General features: G+C 42.4%; 1 protein-coding gene across 3 annotated transcripts in view; it reads right to left on the bottom strand.

The window, feature by feature from the left end:
* Positions 1–2,454: 2,454 nt before the first annotated feature.
* Positions 2,455–18,189, bottom strand: part of raly (RALY heterogeneous nuclear ribonucleoprotein) — a 210,648-nt gene continuing 194,913 nt past the window's right edge. For 2 of the 3 annotated variants that reach the window (XM_041892592.1, XM_041892594.1), the window contains 3 exons: positions 10,638–10,774; positions 7,038–7,082; positions 2,455–2,927 (listed from right to left, as the gene is read on the bottom strand). In XM_041892592.1, the coding sequence (XP_041748526.1) occupies positions 7,041–7,082; positions 10,638–10,774 (179 nt within the window). In that variant the 3' untranslated portion in view covers positions 2,455–2,927; positions 7,038–7,040. Of the gene's footprint in view, positions 2,928–7,037; positions 7,083–8,306; positions 9,274–10,637; positions 10,775–18,189 lie in introns of those variants that run through there. The other variant, XM_041892593.1, reaches the window with a different exon arrangement.

Below are 18,189 nucleotides of genomic sequence, written 5' to 3'. Positions count from 1 at the left end.
CTTTCCAGGACATAGACATGTCTTATATGGGCAGAAAGCTTAAATTATTGTAAATCTAACTGCGCTGTCCAATTTACAGTAGAAACTTTGCACACACTGCTTCCATCTAGTGGCCAACATCTACACTGCAATATATTGTGGCCAAAGATGGAACAAAATAAAATAAAAAATTCATGTTTTTTTGTTATGTGTTATTCTCCTACATTAATTTCACATTTCCACAAAGTTCAAAGTGTTTCCTTTGAAATGGTATCAAGAATATGCATATCCTTGCTTCAGGTCCTGAGCTACAGGGTATGTCATTTTAGGCGAAGATTGAAAAAAAGGATCTGATCCTTAAGAGGTTAAAGGCCCAGTGCTGCTCTCTCACAGCCTCCGCAGCAGCATGTGCTCCCATGTGGCCGCTCCTGGTTAACATCACCGTACACTCCGAGACAAGGTGAGGCACTCATGAATAATGAGCGTGTTTTCTGGCCTGACCTTGTCAAGGCAGAGCAGAAGGCTCTTTAAAACGACCACATATTTCCACATAGTCAAGGGATGGAAATTCTTGGAAGGTGAGCTCCAAATCCTGATAAGACTTAGACGTTGGAGAGTTAAAGGTTCGCTCATCCAAGTCATCTGTACCTTGAAAGAACATTTAAGTATTATTACAAATCAATAATGATAAAATGATGTAGCTAGTTGCACAAGACGTACTCCCTTCAGTTTGTCTCCGCCAAACATTTAGGCAACCCTTACCTCAGATTGATGTATGCCCAATTAAAACATATCTTGTTAGTGTCACAAACCTTGGCCGAGAAGTAATGGAGATAAAAGTAGTTAGCGATAATTGAGTGACTTGCACACGTTCTGAGGTAGCCCCAGAGCACTGCAGTGCGCTGTGTTCATGATGTGATGGATTACACTGAACAAGAGTTCATTCCTGGGGGCCTTTCCACATGCATTACTAGATGTGTTAAACTAGAGAGAGTGAAATAGCCAGCATGAACTTCCATAATGTCCCGGGGTGACCCTAACTGTGATAGCATCATTCCGGAAGCCTGGGTAATTGGGCTCCTTAAATGAAAAATGAACGTTTTAATGCATAATGTCAGAGAAATTGCGCTGCTATTAACCAAGTATAAAGTATGCCATTACTCAATAGGGCTATACTTCTGACAACAGTTGGAAGAAGAGGATACTTCTTTGCCCAGGGGAGTTGGTAGGAGGTAATTGGTTGAGCTGTATGGTGCATGTGTACAGTTCACACATTGATGTTTTTCAGTTGTAGCCAATAAAGGCTTTTTTCATAAGTAGTACTTACATAATCAGGATAATGGTTGTGTAGGAAGTCACACTATGCTAATTGCCTGGGATTGAGAAATGACAGGGTAGAAGGCTTACCTATTAATTGTTATTTTCTTCAAGTTTCATTAAAATAACCATTATGTAGCAACCAGAACCAGGAAGTTAGCAATTGTGTCACCTGGGAAATACCCAACTAATATCATAAGCATTACTTATTGAACATGCCTAAATAGAGCTTTATAAATCAAATAGCAGCCCTGACTAGTGTTCACTTACTAACTTGCTGTCAAACTGGCATTCCATCTGTTCTTTATGCAGGCCAGCCTGTTCCCCATCTTCCCAAATACTTTTTGTTCTGCCAATCCTGTTCAGGCAAGGTGAGGTTGAACACGGCCTTGCTCAAGTGAAAAATCTAGAACTTCCACCTTGATATTAAACAGAGAGCCAGGACACCTGGATATTTCTCAAAGCAAGATTATTAATGACTTGCGTAAACATTTTGAATCAATCCCATATTCTCTAATAGTCAAAGCAAGCTAAACTTGAAACTGGGTCAATCCCAGCAGGCAAAACTGGTAGCAATGACTGGTCAGGTTGTATACTGTCTGGTTGTCTAAAGAAGTTTAGATAATGTCTTGTTAGCAACCAGAAAAATACGTATTTATTTAGTTGCAATCTGGTTATATGTCGTCTTGCCATGAAAAATCTTTACCTGATTGTAACAGAGACCAGTTGGTGGTAATCTGGTTATATTATGGGCTCTATTAAATCTGTATCACTGAAGCGTTACAGATTGCGAAAAACATTTAAAGGCAGTTTCCGATTGAGCTGACATGTGCAGCGTTTACTGTGAATGCAGTCTCTGCTAACGCGGGAACATTGCCTTTAAATTTCAATCACGCTGTAACGCTGAACTTCCGTGATAAGAATAGGGCCTTTTGTCTTCTTAACCAGATAATTGCATAAGATGTGTTCCACATATTGCCTTCTGGGGTATATTACTGACCTGTTAACTCTAACCCAGTGGTAAACTCAGACCAGAAACGTTGTTAATACTTTCATTTAATGTCAGTTAGCTTACTCCTTCACCCTGCTTCATGAAAACCCTGCCAGGTTCTGCAGAGATATTTGAAAGGATATGTGCAGTGAAAGCACAAGGCCAAGTCACAAGTTCACAGTTTATTTACATGTGTAAAGATCTCTTTCAGAGGAATATGCACAGTCATTAAAAATAACAGTTGAACCGATCAGCATATAAATAAAAACAAGACTGAAGGGGAGATAACGGGAAGGATGGACAAGAAGTGATGGTCAATTGGAGCGATCTGTAGCATACAGTAGCATTCCTCAGTTTGAAATGTTCTGCTCGTTTTGGACAAGTGGGAACCCCATGGTTATAGAATTTTTTTTTAAAGTCCTTAATTCCTGTATTAATTGTCTGGTGGTGTCAGTCGGAGGTGTAATGGCCTTTTGAGATCTCAGTTTGAAGGGAGCGTCTCCCGCTCTGCTTGACAGTGCTGTCATTATGTCTGTCATCTGTGGCCGGTGTTGCAGGTTTTGACGGCACCCTATGGTTTGAGTGTCTTCCTGGGGTACTAACACAGCTTCCAGTCAAGTCTTTTCCAGCTCCCCGCTGACTGGACAAGAAAAGGAAGAGCAGTATTAAGATGTGTCTGCGAACAGGGAGAGCACCAGAGCATGCTGACCAAAAAAAGGAAAGAAAAACCTCTTGGCTGGATTACTGTCAATCCTCACATGTGGTTTTATTTTTCCTCAGTTGCTTTTTAAAGCTGAATAGCTAACATAAAATATTTTCCCCTTCACTTCAGAGACAAACAAAAGGAGGGAAAATTCCAGCCCACAGCCTAGCGAGAAAAGAGACAACCTGGTACCAAAAATAGTGTTACAAATTAATCAATTTTTACGGATGAAAATACATTTATCGTGCATCTTCATACTAAGACACAGCACCTGCTTATGGAGCTGAATGGCAAGGAGGGACGGACGGTGCTGTAATTGTTAAGGTATGGTCTTGGAATTTACGACTCTTTGGGGGTATGCCCATTACAGGCCAGCCACTGCTGAGTTAATTGGTAACAAAGTCATACTTTGTGACTAATACTCAAAACTGAGGCAAATGGCTGCTCCTGCAGAACGCACATGGAAAGACAAGTTGTTCAACACAGTATGAACATTATACTTTCTTTAATGCCATCAATACAGTTTGACATTTTCAGATAGGCTCCATTCATACATTGGCTTTAGTTTTGAAGTAATTGATTGAATTTATATAGCTCTTTCCGAGGTGCCCATAGTGCAATTTTCATTGCATGGGGGGAACTCACTTCACCCACCACCATTGTGTATTGTAGCATTCACCCGTGCAACACGTGCATTGCAGGACTATTACATAAGCCAATAATATATGCAGGTTTAAAACAAGATTATTAGCCTTTCTTGTAAGAGTATAGACAGAACTTTGAGAAATGCTACCCTCAACGCACTCCAGTGGTACTGGTCCGCAGTATCAGCGTTTCCCCTACCATTATGTAGGTATAGTGGCCAGCCCTGCTCTGTTGCCCCCCCGCCTCAAATAGTTTTGTTTCTACAATGAACAAAAATATAAACATAACAATTTCAAAGATTTTACTGAGTTACAGTTCATATAAGGAAATCAGTCAATTTAAATAAATAAATTAGGCCCTAATCTATGGATTTCACATGACTGGGAATACAGATATGCATCTGTTGGTCACAGATACCTTTAAAAAAAAGTAGGGGCTTGGATCATAAAACCAGTCAGTATCTGGTGTGACCACCATTTGCCTCATGCAATGTGACACCTCCTTTGCATAGAGTTGAAGTTGCTGGAAATTGGTGTGAACTGGAACCCGCTGTCGTTCACGTCGATCTAGACCATCCCAAACAGGCTCAATGGGTGACATGTCTGGTGAGTATATAGGCCATGGAAGAACTGGGACATTTTCAGCTTCCAGGAATTGTGTACTGATCCTTGTGACAGTGGGCAGTGCATTATCATGATGAAACATGAGGTGATGGCGGCGGATGAATGGCACGACAATGGGCCTCAAGCTCTCGTCACGGTATCTCTGTGCATCAGCAAACCGCTCGCCCACAAGATGCCATACACGTTGTCTGCCATTGACCGGTACAGTTGAAACCGGGATTAATCCGTGAAGAGCAGACTTCTCCAGCGTGCCAGTGGCCATCGAAGGTGAGCATTTGCCTACTGAAGTCAGGTCAAGACGACGAGCTTCCCTGAGATAGTTTGTGCAGAAAGTCTTCGATTGTGCAAACCCACAGTTTCATCAGCTGTCCGGGTGGCTGGTTTCAGACGATTCTGCAGGTGAAGAAGCCAGATGTGGAGGTCCTGGGCTGACGTGGTTACACGTGGTCTGCAGTTGTGAGGCCGGTTGGACGTACTGCCAAATTCTCTAAATCAACGGCGGTGGTTTATGGTAGAGGAATTAACATTAAATTCTCTGGCAACAGCTCTGTTGGACATTCCTGCAGTCAGCATGCCAATTGCACGCTCCCTCAAAACTTTAGACATCTGTGGCATTGTGTTGTGTGACAAAACTGCACATTTTAGAGTGGCCTTTTATTGTCCCCAGCACAAGGTGCACCTGTGTAATGATCATGCTGTTTAATCAGCTTATTGATATGCCACACCTGTCAGGTGGATGGATTATCTTGGCAAATGAGAAATGCTCACTAACAGAGATGTAAACAAATTTGTGCAAAATATTTGAGAGAAATATGCTTTTTGTGCGTATGGAAAATTTCTGTGATCTTTTATTTCAGCTCATTACAAATGGGACCAATGGGACCACACACGTTGCGTTTATATTTTTGTTCAGTATATTTGTTTCAGGTCATTCACTCAGTCCCTGATTAGAGGGGAAGGATGAAAACCAGCAGTGCTGTGGCTCACTTCGCCATGTACAGGTAACTGCCAAAATAATGGAAACACCGATGTAAAGTGTCTTAATAGGGCATTGGGCCAACATGAGCCGCCAGAACATCTTCAATGCACCTTGGCATAGATTCTACTTGTTCTAAGTGTCTGGGAACTTTATTGGAGGGATCTGACAACATTCTTCCACAAGAAATTCCATAATTTGATGTTTTGTTGATGGTGGTGGGAAACACTGTCACAGGCGCAGCTTCAGAATCAATTGGGTTGAGATCTGGTGACTGAGACACAACCACCCCATTTAAACCCCCTATGCTCCTTTCAGACCCCTCTTTCAATGTCACTGAGAGCTCGTCTTCTAGCCATGGTAGCCAAACTAATGGTCAACTGGGCATTTTTATACATGACCCTAAGCATGATGGGATTTTAACTGCTTAATTAATTCAGGAATCACACCTGTGTGGACGCACCTGCATTCAATATACTTTGTATCCCTCATTTACTCAAGTGTTTCCTTTATTTTAGTTATCTGTATGTTCTAATTTTATTTCAATAAAGACTCAGATGTGAATATCCCCATTCTACTGTATGAAAACGACCCTCCTCAAGGGTCTGATTCAGTGTGGGAGCCTTTGGGTCCAACACAAACACTCTCTGCGAGCGTCAACGTGTAGATAAATAATTACATGCATGTGTCCGTCGGGGAGGCAGCCTGACGAACCAGGGAAATTGGTGTCCTGAGCTGTGTTCATTTGGCTTGGGTCTTCTGGGCCACACTGGGTGTTTGCTCAGTGGAGAACATGGGAAATGTGATTGGCTGGGGACCACTACCACACCAAGGAGCCACACAACCACTGCAGAGCTCCATCAACAACATACAGTGAAATCAGAAACCGATTACTGACGCTGTGGCGTGTTTGTCTTCTGAAAGTCTTGCAATATCGCAGTGGTTGAAACGCGAGAGAAGTTTAGCCTTTTCCCCTTGAATACCAGATTAGAGAAAACAATAAGTATAATTTCCCTGATTTTGATCACCTCTCCCGCCTGGGTCAAGATTAATGCACATCATTTCCCACTAGACATCTGTAACTGACACTGTAGCTTAGAGCCAAGTAAGACAGATATGTTGTTTTTAACTTTACTACAGTAAATGTTGGATTTTATCAATTTTATCTTGACTCTGCTGGTACTGTTGGATAGCAGGTTTTCTAGTGAGTATTTTTGAGGTTTGGTGGATATCGATGTATGTATCCATACATTATCTACAGAACTCTCAGACACAAAACTGGTTGCTCTTCAAATAAAATGAAATCTGCAAGCATAGTATATTTAATTAAATATTGTGCTACAATAGTAACTTCAGGTACAATAGTACTATTCCAAGAAAAAGCTTTCTGATGAACATCCAAGACAAGTCCCTGTATCTACTCAATATATTATTGTGTTGATAAGTGGTGGCTGGTTCTCCATGTTTTTCCAAGTATTATTGCTCACCCACCGAAAAAGACCATTGCAAGTTACCCAGACGTTATCCCTGCGAGTGCTATAGCATTTATCCATGTTTCCACACAAGTAAATAATGCACTTTACCAGCTATACTCTTTCTTGTCGGGATTTATATAATGATTGACCAGCTAACGCCATGCTGTTTGGATGAGGCTGTCTCAATAGCACACCGTGAATGTGCATCAGAGTAGTTCTTTTCTGACATATTTACAAATGCCCGGTGGCCATGCACATTTCCTGACAATCCAAACAGACACACGTTTCTTTGCTTCACGTGAGTATTTCGACATTCAGAACAACTTGCCTTTTATTGCAGGATGGAGTCCATTTCTGATAGGTGGTTGTTTTCCTGGGAAAAGACGTGAGGAGAAATGTAAGTGCTTACTGAGGGAATTGAATGTAATATCATGCAATAGAACATATGGTTGGAGCAAACATTCATTCAGACAAGGAGTGGCGCCAGAACAATACTGTGCTAATGCCAAAACACACGTCATCTGTGACCTCAAACACATTAACACACACCAACACCTCCGCCCACATTCATACTGCCTTCACGGACATGTGCTCCTGTACACACCAACCGCCACCCCTGCACTCCACGCACAAACAGTATATGTGTCCGAAATCTGGCTTGCTTACTACTTACTTAAACTGCGTACTATGTACTATTTATCACATACTGTTTTGTAAAAAAGTATGCAGTATGCCACGGCCGCAACGTACTACTTTTGGTGCGTTCAAGACAACTGGGAACTCTGAAACAAAATGAGCTCAGACTGGGAAAAATCGTGACGTCAGTGATCTTCAGGTCAGAAGTCGGAGCTCTAGGATGATGCTGAGTTTCTGACTTGTAATTCCGAGATGGATGACCGTTCAAAACGTTTTTTCCCAGTCGCAGCACGTTTTTTTCTGAGTTCCGGGTTGTCTTGAACGCACCATCAGTTACGGCTTCGCATATGAACTGGAAAGGATCGTCTGTAACCCCACCCAGTGACCTTTCACTACAGCTAAGTGTTGTTTTAGGTTACCATTAGCCAAGTAGCTAGCATTTGGAATGACGTATTTGGAGTAAACTTGAGTTGACCGTAAGCCTAAGCATGTATCAATTGAAGTCACCTGAAGCTTGAGAGGAATGCTTTTGATGCGCTTTGAAAATGTTATGAAAAGCACTATAGAAATTAAATGTATTATTATTAATATTATTATACCAAAGATGGTTTATTTAGTTTAGTAGAGCAAAAAGCTCTGAAGGCCAAGAAGCCTACACCTAAGCTTCAATAAAAAAGTGATACTATAAGAGCAGTGTGCAGGTTTATTTTTTCTTTCAACTTATCTAATTGTTACCATGCACCTGCAACAAGATAGCTCAGATGTGCGAGTGCATTTATTTATGTTGAAACAGGGAAAGTAAAACACACCAAGAGTAGATATACCGATATGTATATATATATTTTTTTACAAACAAAAAACACTTTTCATTGAGAACAGCAATCCACTTTGGGTTTAAACAAAGGACTTCACCAAAAACAGTACAAAATACATAAATAATAGCTATAAATAAAATACATACAAAATGCATAAAACTACTTAATCATGGCCTCTAAAATGGCCATAAGGCTTGCCTCCCTGGCATTCACATCCTTCTCCAACATCCACATCTGGACCCTTCTGGAAGGGAGAGGAGCCCACAGCTGCACCTAGGGAGGATGAGGAGATGATGACCGGTGTGTTGGAGTGGCAGCCCCCCAGCACATCATCAATCACTGCATACCACTCCCAGGATGCGGCCTCCCCTCCCGCCATGCTGACTCCGGTGGGGGGAGCTTTTAACTCCTGAAAAATATGGAAAAGGATAGCTTTCAGCATCAAACATACTACATGTAAAGCCCTGTAAAAGGTATTATGCCAATTGCAGTCCATTTCTCTGGAATACTTGCACCTTTCTAACATGTATATCTTCACACTTACATGAATGTGCCGGTGAAGCATAGGAAATAGATGGGAAAGTTGCTCTCAAAGAAAACGGGAACTTTATTAGCCAAGTACAGCACAGCAATCAATTTCAAGATAACATACAGTAGCATACAGTTTATTTTGGGTTCTCCCACTTCTTTTTCACCCATGCAGGTCACCAGGGAGATCATTCATGACTGACGTCGAAATTGGACGTCTATCCATGTCCTGAAGACATCGGGAAATGCCTTCAAAACCGGCCACAAGGGGCAACCATGAGCGCTTTTACCATCAAGTAGGCTTGGGTTTTGCTAAAGTGTTGTGGATGGGGGTGGTGGATGGGCGTATGTTCAATCCCAGTCATGGACACCGGTTTAAATTTTTTGTTTTAACCCTATCCCAAACCTTAACCATTCGGAATGCGTGCCTAAACTTGAAATGGAACGATACAGAGCAGTAGGAAAAAACACTTAGAAATCTGATATTTGGAGAACGTGGATGAACGTCTAATTCTGCAGTGAGACTGAAAGCTTGTTGAGGTGACAGCTAGCTGCCCCTCCAGCTCACACTCCTTCACGTAGATCCTGAAAAGACATAAGATGAAGTACAACATTAACCAAAACATGAGCAAAGTAGAATTGTGTGAACTTTCTGTAGATAGCTAGACTGCCACATACTTTATCAAATTGGAGTGCCAAGGTGAAACAGTAGTGAGTGCAGCTTGTCATTACTTTCACCATAACAGGTTATGTGCAATAAAACTAGCTAGACTAGACCCACTCAGGCTGTAACCGTTCAGGTAGAAACTAATATTGCATAGCATGAACATTACAATCAGCTCAACACAAATAAATTGACATGACAAATCAGAACTATATAGAAGAAAAGAGAAGTGGTGGGACCAGCACCACTGTAGAAAATAGGAACATAGGCTACCGTGTTACTAACGTTAGCAACTATGGCCACATGACTTACTCAAAACCTTTTTTTTTTGCGGTATTTCTCCTGCCGTGTTCGCCACTGAATTAAATACCTGGTTTTGTCATCAGACCCTGCAACGGTTTGAACACAAGCCCTGGTATTTACAACAAGTAGCTAGCTAGATAACTAAGCGAATGTTAAAAAAGTTGTCACTCAACAGCAAGCAAGAAACCCTGTAGCTAATGTTACTGTTCTAACAGTTATATTTGTATTTCTACTAAAGCACGTAGCTAGCTAAAAGCATGGCAGGATGCTGATCTGTTTTTTAAAAATGTAACGTTACGATGAAATAATCGTGATTATTTTAAGGAGAACAAAAACGATTTAGATTTGAACACCACCACAGAAGCTTTGCTATTCGCCATCTTTCAAGTTGTTTTGTTGTTTACTTGAAGAGATCTAGCTATCAAAACTCGCAGCCCCCCCCCCTTCCAATGCATTGTGGCTGTGAAATTCCCGAAAAGTGTGCAGAGAAATCTACTAGATGAAAAGCCAAAATGAGTATAACATCCTGGCATTTAAAGCATACTGGATTTTTAAAATTTCACATACTATAAAACGTTATATTTTCGCGTATTGAGAATGAGTCATGCGCGATTGCATTGTTTCCCGCTCTTCATTGATTTCGGTAGCGCATCCCATATCTAATTGATCAGCTGTTGTCAAAGCCGAAATGAGTATGACATCCGGGCATTTAAAGTATACTAGATTTTCCTAATGTCACATTCTATAAAAAAAAAAAATGTCACATACTCAAACGGCCTACTATTTAGGATGCAAGTATATGTATTCGGACACGGCCACACACATATTCCTTCACACACACACACACACACACACACACACACACGCACAAACACACACATATTTCCTCATACTAAGGCAAGCACACAAACATATGCACACACCACCATCTATACAGCCTTCACGCACACATGCTCTCGTGCACGCGCACACACACACTGACCATGTTGTCATCTTCACACTCATCCGGTGTGCCGTCCTCCTCATCACTGTTATGGGTCTTGTCTACCAGGTCCTCGGTATCCGAGCACGACTCGTCCTGAGACACCTCGCTATGGCTCTCCTCTGCCTTCCGTAGCTCTACACACACACACACAAAAACCAAGCAGGTAAGGCAGTTACAGCAACAATATTATGTTACTGTGAGGTACAGTAGTTAGGCCTCATGTAGGCTGTGAGGCTACACTTGGCTAACAAAGCCCTCCAAAAACATGATAATGCCTCTGTAAAAGCAACATGGAACGATATTGACAGTAATAGCAAATATGAAACAGATGTTCAAAGTGCGAAAGTCACTCAAGTGATAAATCTGTGAAGATAAGTGACTACTGTTACAAAACCACCAAGCCAGCCCATGAATATACATGCTCTTGTTATGTACAACTACCAAAATGTTCTAACATACCTCCCCCCAAAAAGAAAAGTAAAGATTTTTTTTTTTTTCACCTATAGTCTCTTTCCCTACTTTTATTTTTTATAAAACCTCCTAGGCTGAAAAGAAATGATCTACATTACAGACACTAAAGCTGTAGCTATGAAGCTTAGCTATAGAAACGTAGGGTTACTTGCGTAACCCCGGTTCTATGAGAATATGAGTGAGATGTCTCACTATGTGATTCGTTCAGTGGATCACTGACAGCTCGAAGAACGAATCACACAACCAGTCGAGGGGCGAATGAGGTGAGCCCCTCTACTCCTTATTAGGCGTCACTCAAGCATGCCTCTCTTCCTTGCTCTTGCGAGCAGGGAAATGTGGTGAGACATTTCACTCATATTCTGATAAAACCAGGGTTACGCAAGTAACCCTACATTCTATTTCAAATACTCGTTTCGATGTCTCACTATAGTATATGGCCATTACCTAGGAGAACTCCAGGGCAAACTGTAGGCACAAATTTATTTATTTATTTATTTATTATTTAACCTTTATTTAACTAGGCAAGTCAGTTAAGAACAAATTCTTATTTACAATAACGGCCTACACCAGCCAAACCCGGACGACGCTGGGCCAATTGTACGAATGACAGGGCGTGAAGCCCACTCACTCGCTTTGCAGGCATAAGGGCAGACGGTACAGCATAGTGTTGTGTTCGAGACCACCTAAAGCAAGACCGATTGGGAGACAAGGGGTCCGAGACCCAGTCAAGACTGAGACCAGAAGAATGCGAGTCCAGCTGTAATCGCTGCCAAAGGTGCTTCAACAAAGTACTGAGTAAAGCGTCTGTATACTTATGTAAATGTGATATTTCAGTTGTTGTTTTTTTATACATTTGCAAACATTTCTAAAGACCTGTTTTTGCTTTGTCATTATGGGGTAATTGTGTGTAGATTGATGAGGGAAAAAAACGATTTAATCAATTTTAGAACACGATTGTTACGTAACAAAATGTGGAAAAAGTCAAGGGATCTGAATACTTTCCGAATGCACTGTACACCCCCAGGAAAAATATGACACAAAAAATTAATCTGGGGCCTCCCGAGTGGCGCAGTGGTCTAAGGCACTGCATCGCATTGCTAGAGGAGTCACTACAGCCCCAGGTTCGATCCCTGGCTGTATCACAACCGGTCGTGGTCGGGAGTCCCATGGGGTGACGCACAATTGGCCCAGTGTCGTCCAGGTTAGGGGAGGGTTTGGCCGGGGGGGCTTTACTTGGCTCATCGCACTCTAGCGACTCCTTGTGGCGGGCCGGGTGCCTGGAGGCTGACCTCGGTCGTCAGTTGAATGGTGTTTCCTCCGACACATTGGTGCGGCTGGCTTCCGGGTTAAGCATGTGGGTGTTAAGAAGCGCGGTTTGTATGTTTCAGAGGACGCATGACTTGACCTTCGCCTCCCAAGCCCGTTGGGGAGTTGCAGCGATGAGACAAGATCGAAATTGGGGAGAAAAAGGGTTAAAAAAAAAAATCTGACAAGCGACCACTTAGATATGGTCATTTTCAAGTTTTCATAAATTCTTAGAATGTTTGGGAATTATGTATTCTAAGGTATTTGCATTTGGACAATTAATAGACACTGCAGTACATAAAAACGAATAAAAACATCTGTCTTGTCCAGGACCGGAGTCTACCCAGACTGGTGCACTATAGCCAATCAGAGCTACAGTACACCTTTATAGAAAAATAAATAACATTTGACACACTGGCCTGCCATCATTCACTTTAAACTGGACTGTGTTTTTACAGGCAGTTGCAACAGCATGACTTTAGCATTAACCAAAAGCCATGTAAACACCACGGGAGTCCTCTTACATTTGGGAACTTTACAGTCCTATTGATCAAACAACCATGAAAAGGTAGGCTCTCTCCTGCTCAGTTAAGCACATCAACAACAACAAGATCAACAACAACAAGATCAACAACTAATGCTAGCCAGAGCAAGATGAGCTAAAATCGAATGAAGGAACATTAGATAAACCCGCTCAAACTTTTTCAGCTCGTTGGCCGTCAAAATTGCACTGATAAATAATGGGGAATTGTAGCCTCCGCTTCCTTTTGCAGCTTGCTGCCAATGCATGCTTGTCCCAACCAAGCAGCCAAGCTAACTGGCTAAAGTTGGCTAGCTTGCTTGCTAGCTACTTCCAGACACAAATGAGAGAACACCTCACTCTGACCATTTTACTCGACGTAGCAGGCTGTTTACATGTTATATCTAGAGCGTTCTTGACTAACTATTACGTTTACTGACACCAGTCATATTCCGAAGGTGTTGCACGTTCGTAAATTCATCAGTTGTTCTGCGCTCTGGCACACTCAGATGAGAGTGCTCTGAAATCGGAAGTAAATAGGCAGAGTGAATTTCCGAACACAAGAGATATGCTAACTGTATAACAGTCGCTGAAGTTCTTGCTAGATAACCAAATGACACCTGCACCTCTAGCTGTGAATAGCCACCGAAAAACGATGAGGGGAAAAAGTCAGTCACTCACCCACTCCTCTAATGGCATGACATCCTCCTAGCAACTAGCTAGCTATCTAGCTAATGTTAGGCTCCGTGTTTTTAGCTTGCTACATTAATAGATAAGCTAGCCTATTAGCCATGTTATAACTGGCTTGTGATCATTGCCCTTGCTAGTTGGATTGTATTGACATTCCCAGCCTTAGTTAAATTTGTCAGTTTTTGTCCAGAATATTGAGTCATTGAAACTGAAAGTGCATCCCGAATGGTGGCAGCAAACAATGTACCAGGCCAGCTGTGATTTACAACCTGATAGCATTCTTTTTTGGACTACCAAGAAATGTATTGGTGAATTAAATTAAGCATGCATTGAACTGCATCCATCTATTCTGCCAACAATGCCTTAGCGTACGTCATGGAATGTTGAGTCAAATAGAAGCTATTTTTAAAACCTATTGAAAAGTTGGTTTTGTAGCATAAACTGGGAATTTGATATTTTTGACTGATATTATGATTGTCTGTTTGTTTGATATCTGAAAAGTAGTTAAAAAGCTGTCAGTTCCAATTTAAACTTTAGGTCACCGGTTACTTTGTGTGCTAAACGTGAAATGTTTTAGTTATAGTTGTACATTTTGATTGGGAAATGCTTAATGGTTGCGTTTTTGTATTCTTATGTTTGGGACCTACTGGCTTATTATATCCGTGTTTATGGACTGCTTATCCTTTAACATCATGCTTTTTGTGACTGCTGTCTTTCCATCGGCCTTATGTAGTGGTGTAGTGGTGACTGGAGAAGTGGGTATACTCTAATTTTGCCATCAAGTTACCAAATGGCCCGCCCAGCGAAGGAAAGGCAACCTGTGTGAAAGAACTTACGTTTTTCTATGTTTTTTTGTTATGAGTTTTCCTATAGATTTTTAAGATTTTCACTCTCAAAACCACACTTTTTAAAATATATATATATATATATTTTTTTTTTTATGGTCTAAGTCCACAACAATGCTTAAACCACATTACTCTGATTGGGTGGGCCTCAGGGCCTGGCTCCTCAGTGGGTGGGGTCTCTGTCCACCCAGGCCCATCCATGTCTACGCCCCTGATGCAAAAAGCACATGATGACAATTGTGCATCACAAATAGCCTACTAACCAACACTTTTAAATACCTGTTTTGCATACCAATTGTTGCCTTAGTTAGCATTTACTGGTAGATATCATAAATTGAAACGTCTTTCCTACCCTACCGGCTACCGATGTCATTCTTCTGTGAGCTGCTCCATGCCAAAACCAGTTGAGAGCTGCCCACTCTTGCTGCCTGCAGATAATACTCCGCTGAAACTAGTGTGTGGTGCTCATGTGAATATATTTCACGTGCTTTGCGAATTGTGTAGGCTACTTTGTGCATGATTTCTCTGTTGTACTACATAATTGATATAACGTATACCTCCACTTCACTACTTTGATAAGAATCAGTAGGGATTAAGAGGTGAGTATAAGCAATGCCCACTGAAAAAAAAAAAGTGGGTACACGGCTTATACCTGCGTTTACCTTCCACTACACCACTGGCCTTTCGTGTTTTACAAAAAGTGCACTCTCCTACATTAGTGCGCTGGTATTACGGTTGCTGTCCTTTCAGAATCACAAACCTGTCACACACTGAAGGCCTATTAGGTTCGCCACTGCATAAAAATGTCTATAATAGATATAAAGGCTGTTAAGATGTTAACGTTTCAAGAAAGGAGTGAATATATTTGGCCTGGCGAAGCAGGTTTATGCATTGACTGAATGTAAGCTGATAATGAGTTTTTTTACTCCGCTGGTATCGGCAAGAAATTAAAGAGTCCTCACTGCCCGAGACAGAGTCAAGACAGAGTACAAATGTATCTGACACAGAGACAAGACCGAGACACTCAATATGTGGTCTCAAGTACTACAACACTGGTACAGCGGTTTAGAAGGAGAGGTATTACATGAGGAAGCCTCAAGCACAATAGACAGGTCCCAAAATGGGGCATAAGGCTTGGAGACTGGACGTAAGTGATGCACACCCTTCATCAAATACATAACAGAGGGTTTTACTCTATTGAGCGACTGTTGAGGCCTGTATAACAGGTCGAAATAGTGGCTAAACGGACCTTGGCAGTGGAGACCTTCCCTCTGTCCAAATAGGTCCTGCAATGACACATAGAAACCTCAGATACAGACCATTTAAGGAAGGATCTGTGTAGTTCACACCACTTCTCAAAAACGCACCACTTTTTTCCATAACGTGAGCATGTAAAGGGGCCCATGTCAATGATCTTGAGTGTCAGGCTGGTCACATTCAGATTCATCCTCTCACGGGCCATGCCCACTGGGTGAGGGTGGCAAATCTCCTGGTACACTTGGGTCAGAAGATCCCTGCGTAACAGTAGCTACCAGGACTGGTTGTAAAGCAGGGGAGTGACCTCTGCCAACCATCGTCCGTGGTCAGCGAGGGGCTCGAAGAGGAGGGATAAGCCTGTTACCTCACTCTGCTTGTCAGAGTGGGGGGTGCTAGGCATAGCAGAGAAAAAAGTGTAGGCCATCACCCAGCACTGCAGGGGGGCAGAGAGTGAGTCCCAGTTAACTTGGATACCTCGTAATGCGTCTGAGGCATATGAGCATAGTGTTTTTCTTGCAAAACATGCTTGATCCTCTTGGACCAAGCATGTCACCGAGCAGGGATTTGCGCGAGAGAGCAGCCGACGAAGCCTGTTCTACTGTGTTTGCTTGCGTGCAAGAGAGTTGGAGACAAAATGCCCCAAAGCATGGGAAGAGGGCCATGAAGAATGGCAAATGGAAACCTGTCATCCTGCTCCTCATGTCAGAAGAGACTGGAGGGAGAGCGGGCATGCTGACTTTTGTCCCTGGCTGGAACCTGAGAAGGTGCCGAGGGGAGAGTCTAAGGGAGGATGGCACTTGAGGGTAAAGTGCATCTCCTCCATTTTCCCATGTGAGCAATGTCCCGAAAGTGCGCTGCTACTCAGGGTATATACAGTAGCTTGCGAAAGTATTCACCCCCTTGGCATTTTTCCTATTTTGTTGCCTTACAACCTGGAATTAAAATTATTTTTTGGGGGGTTTGTATCATTTGATTTACACAACATGCCTACCACTTTGAAGATGCAAAAAAAAAAATTCTGTAAAACAAACAAGAAATAAGACAAAAAAGAAAGAAAACTTGAGCGTGCATAACTATTCACCCCCCCCCCCCCAAAGTCAATACTTTGTAGAGACACCTTTTGCAGCAATTACAGCTGCAAGTCTCTTGGGGTATGTCTCTATAAACTTGGCACATCTAGCCACTGGGATTTTTGCCCATTCTTCAAGGCAAAACTGCTCCAGCTCCTTCAAGTTGGATGGGTTCCGCTGGTGTACAGCAATCTTTAAGTCATACCACAGATTCTCAATTGGATTGAGGTCTGGGCTTTGACTAGGCCATTCCAAGACATTTAAATGTTTCCCCTTAAACCACTTGAGGGTTGCTTTAGCAGTATGCTTAGGGTCATTGTCCTGCTGGAAGGTGAACCTCCGTCCCAGTCTCAAATCTCTGGAAGACTGAAACAGGTTTCCCTCAAGAATTTCCCTGTATTTAGCGCCATCCATCATTCCTTCAATTCTGACGAGTTTCCCAGTCCTTGCTGATGAAAAACATCCCCACAGCATGATTCTGCCACCACCATGCTGGGGATGGTGTTCTCAGGGTGATGAGAGGTGTTGGGTTTGCGGCAGACATTTTCCTTGATGGCCAAAAAGCTAAATTTTTGTCTCATCTGACCAGAGTACCTTCTTCTATATGTTTGGGGAGTCTCCCACATGCCTTTTGGTGAACACCAAACGTGTTTGTGTCACGGATTCAGCCGAGGCTGCCCCTCCTCCTTGCTCGGGCAGGCTTCGGTGTTCGTCGTCACTGGAGTACTAGCTGCTACCGATCCATGTATCTATGTTCGACTTGTTTTGTTTTTATTGGTCACACCTGTTTCCCATTATGTAGTTATGTCTTCCCTATTTAACCCTCTGTCTCACACTGTGTGTTGTGCGTGTTTGTTCATGTTTCGGTTGTCGTTAGTGTGCGGGTTTGTTCCCTCCCTGCGTGGAGGTTGTTGTTCATTCTTTTAACTTAGAGTAAAGTACGACTTTTGGATTAGCTCTGTGTCCTGCGCCTGACTTCGCCTACCGCATTACACTGACGCCTTGACAGTTAGCTTATTTTTTTCTTTAAGCAATGGCTTTTTTCTGGCCACTCTTCCGTAAAGCCCAGCTCTGTGGAGTGTACGGCTTAAAGTGGTCCTATAGACAGATACTCAAATCTCCGCTGTGGAGCTTTGCAGCTCCTTCAGGGTTATCTTTGGTCTCTTTGTTGCCTCTCTGATTAATGCCCTCCTTGCCTGGTCCATGAGTTTTGGTGGGCGGCCCTCTCTTGGCAGGTTTGTTTTGATGCCATATTCTTTCCATTTTTTAATAATGGATTTAAATGGTGCTCCGTGGGATGTTCAAAGTTTCTGATCTTTTTTTATAACCCAACACTGATCTGCACTTCTCCACATCTTTGTCCCTGACCTGTTTGGAGAGCTCCTTGGTCT

This window comes from Coregonus clupeaformis, chromosome 12, assembly GCF_020615455.1.
Source record: "Coregonus clupeaformis isolate EN_2021a chromosome 12, ASM2061545v1, whole genome shotgun sequence".
NCBI lineage: Eukaryota > Metazoa > Chordata > Actinopteri > Salmoniformes > Salmonidae > Coregonus > Coregonus clupeaformis.
This window is presented reverse-complemented; position numbering and strand designations above follow the sequence as displayed.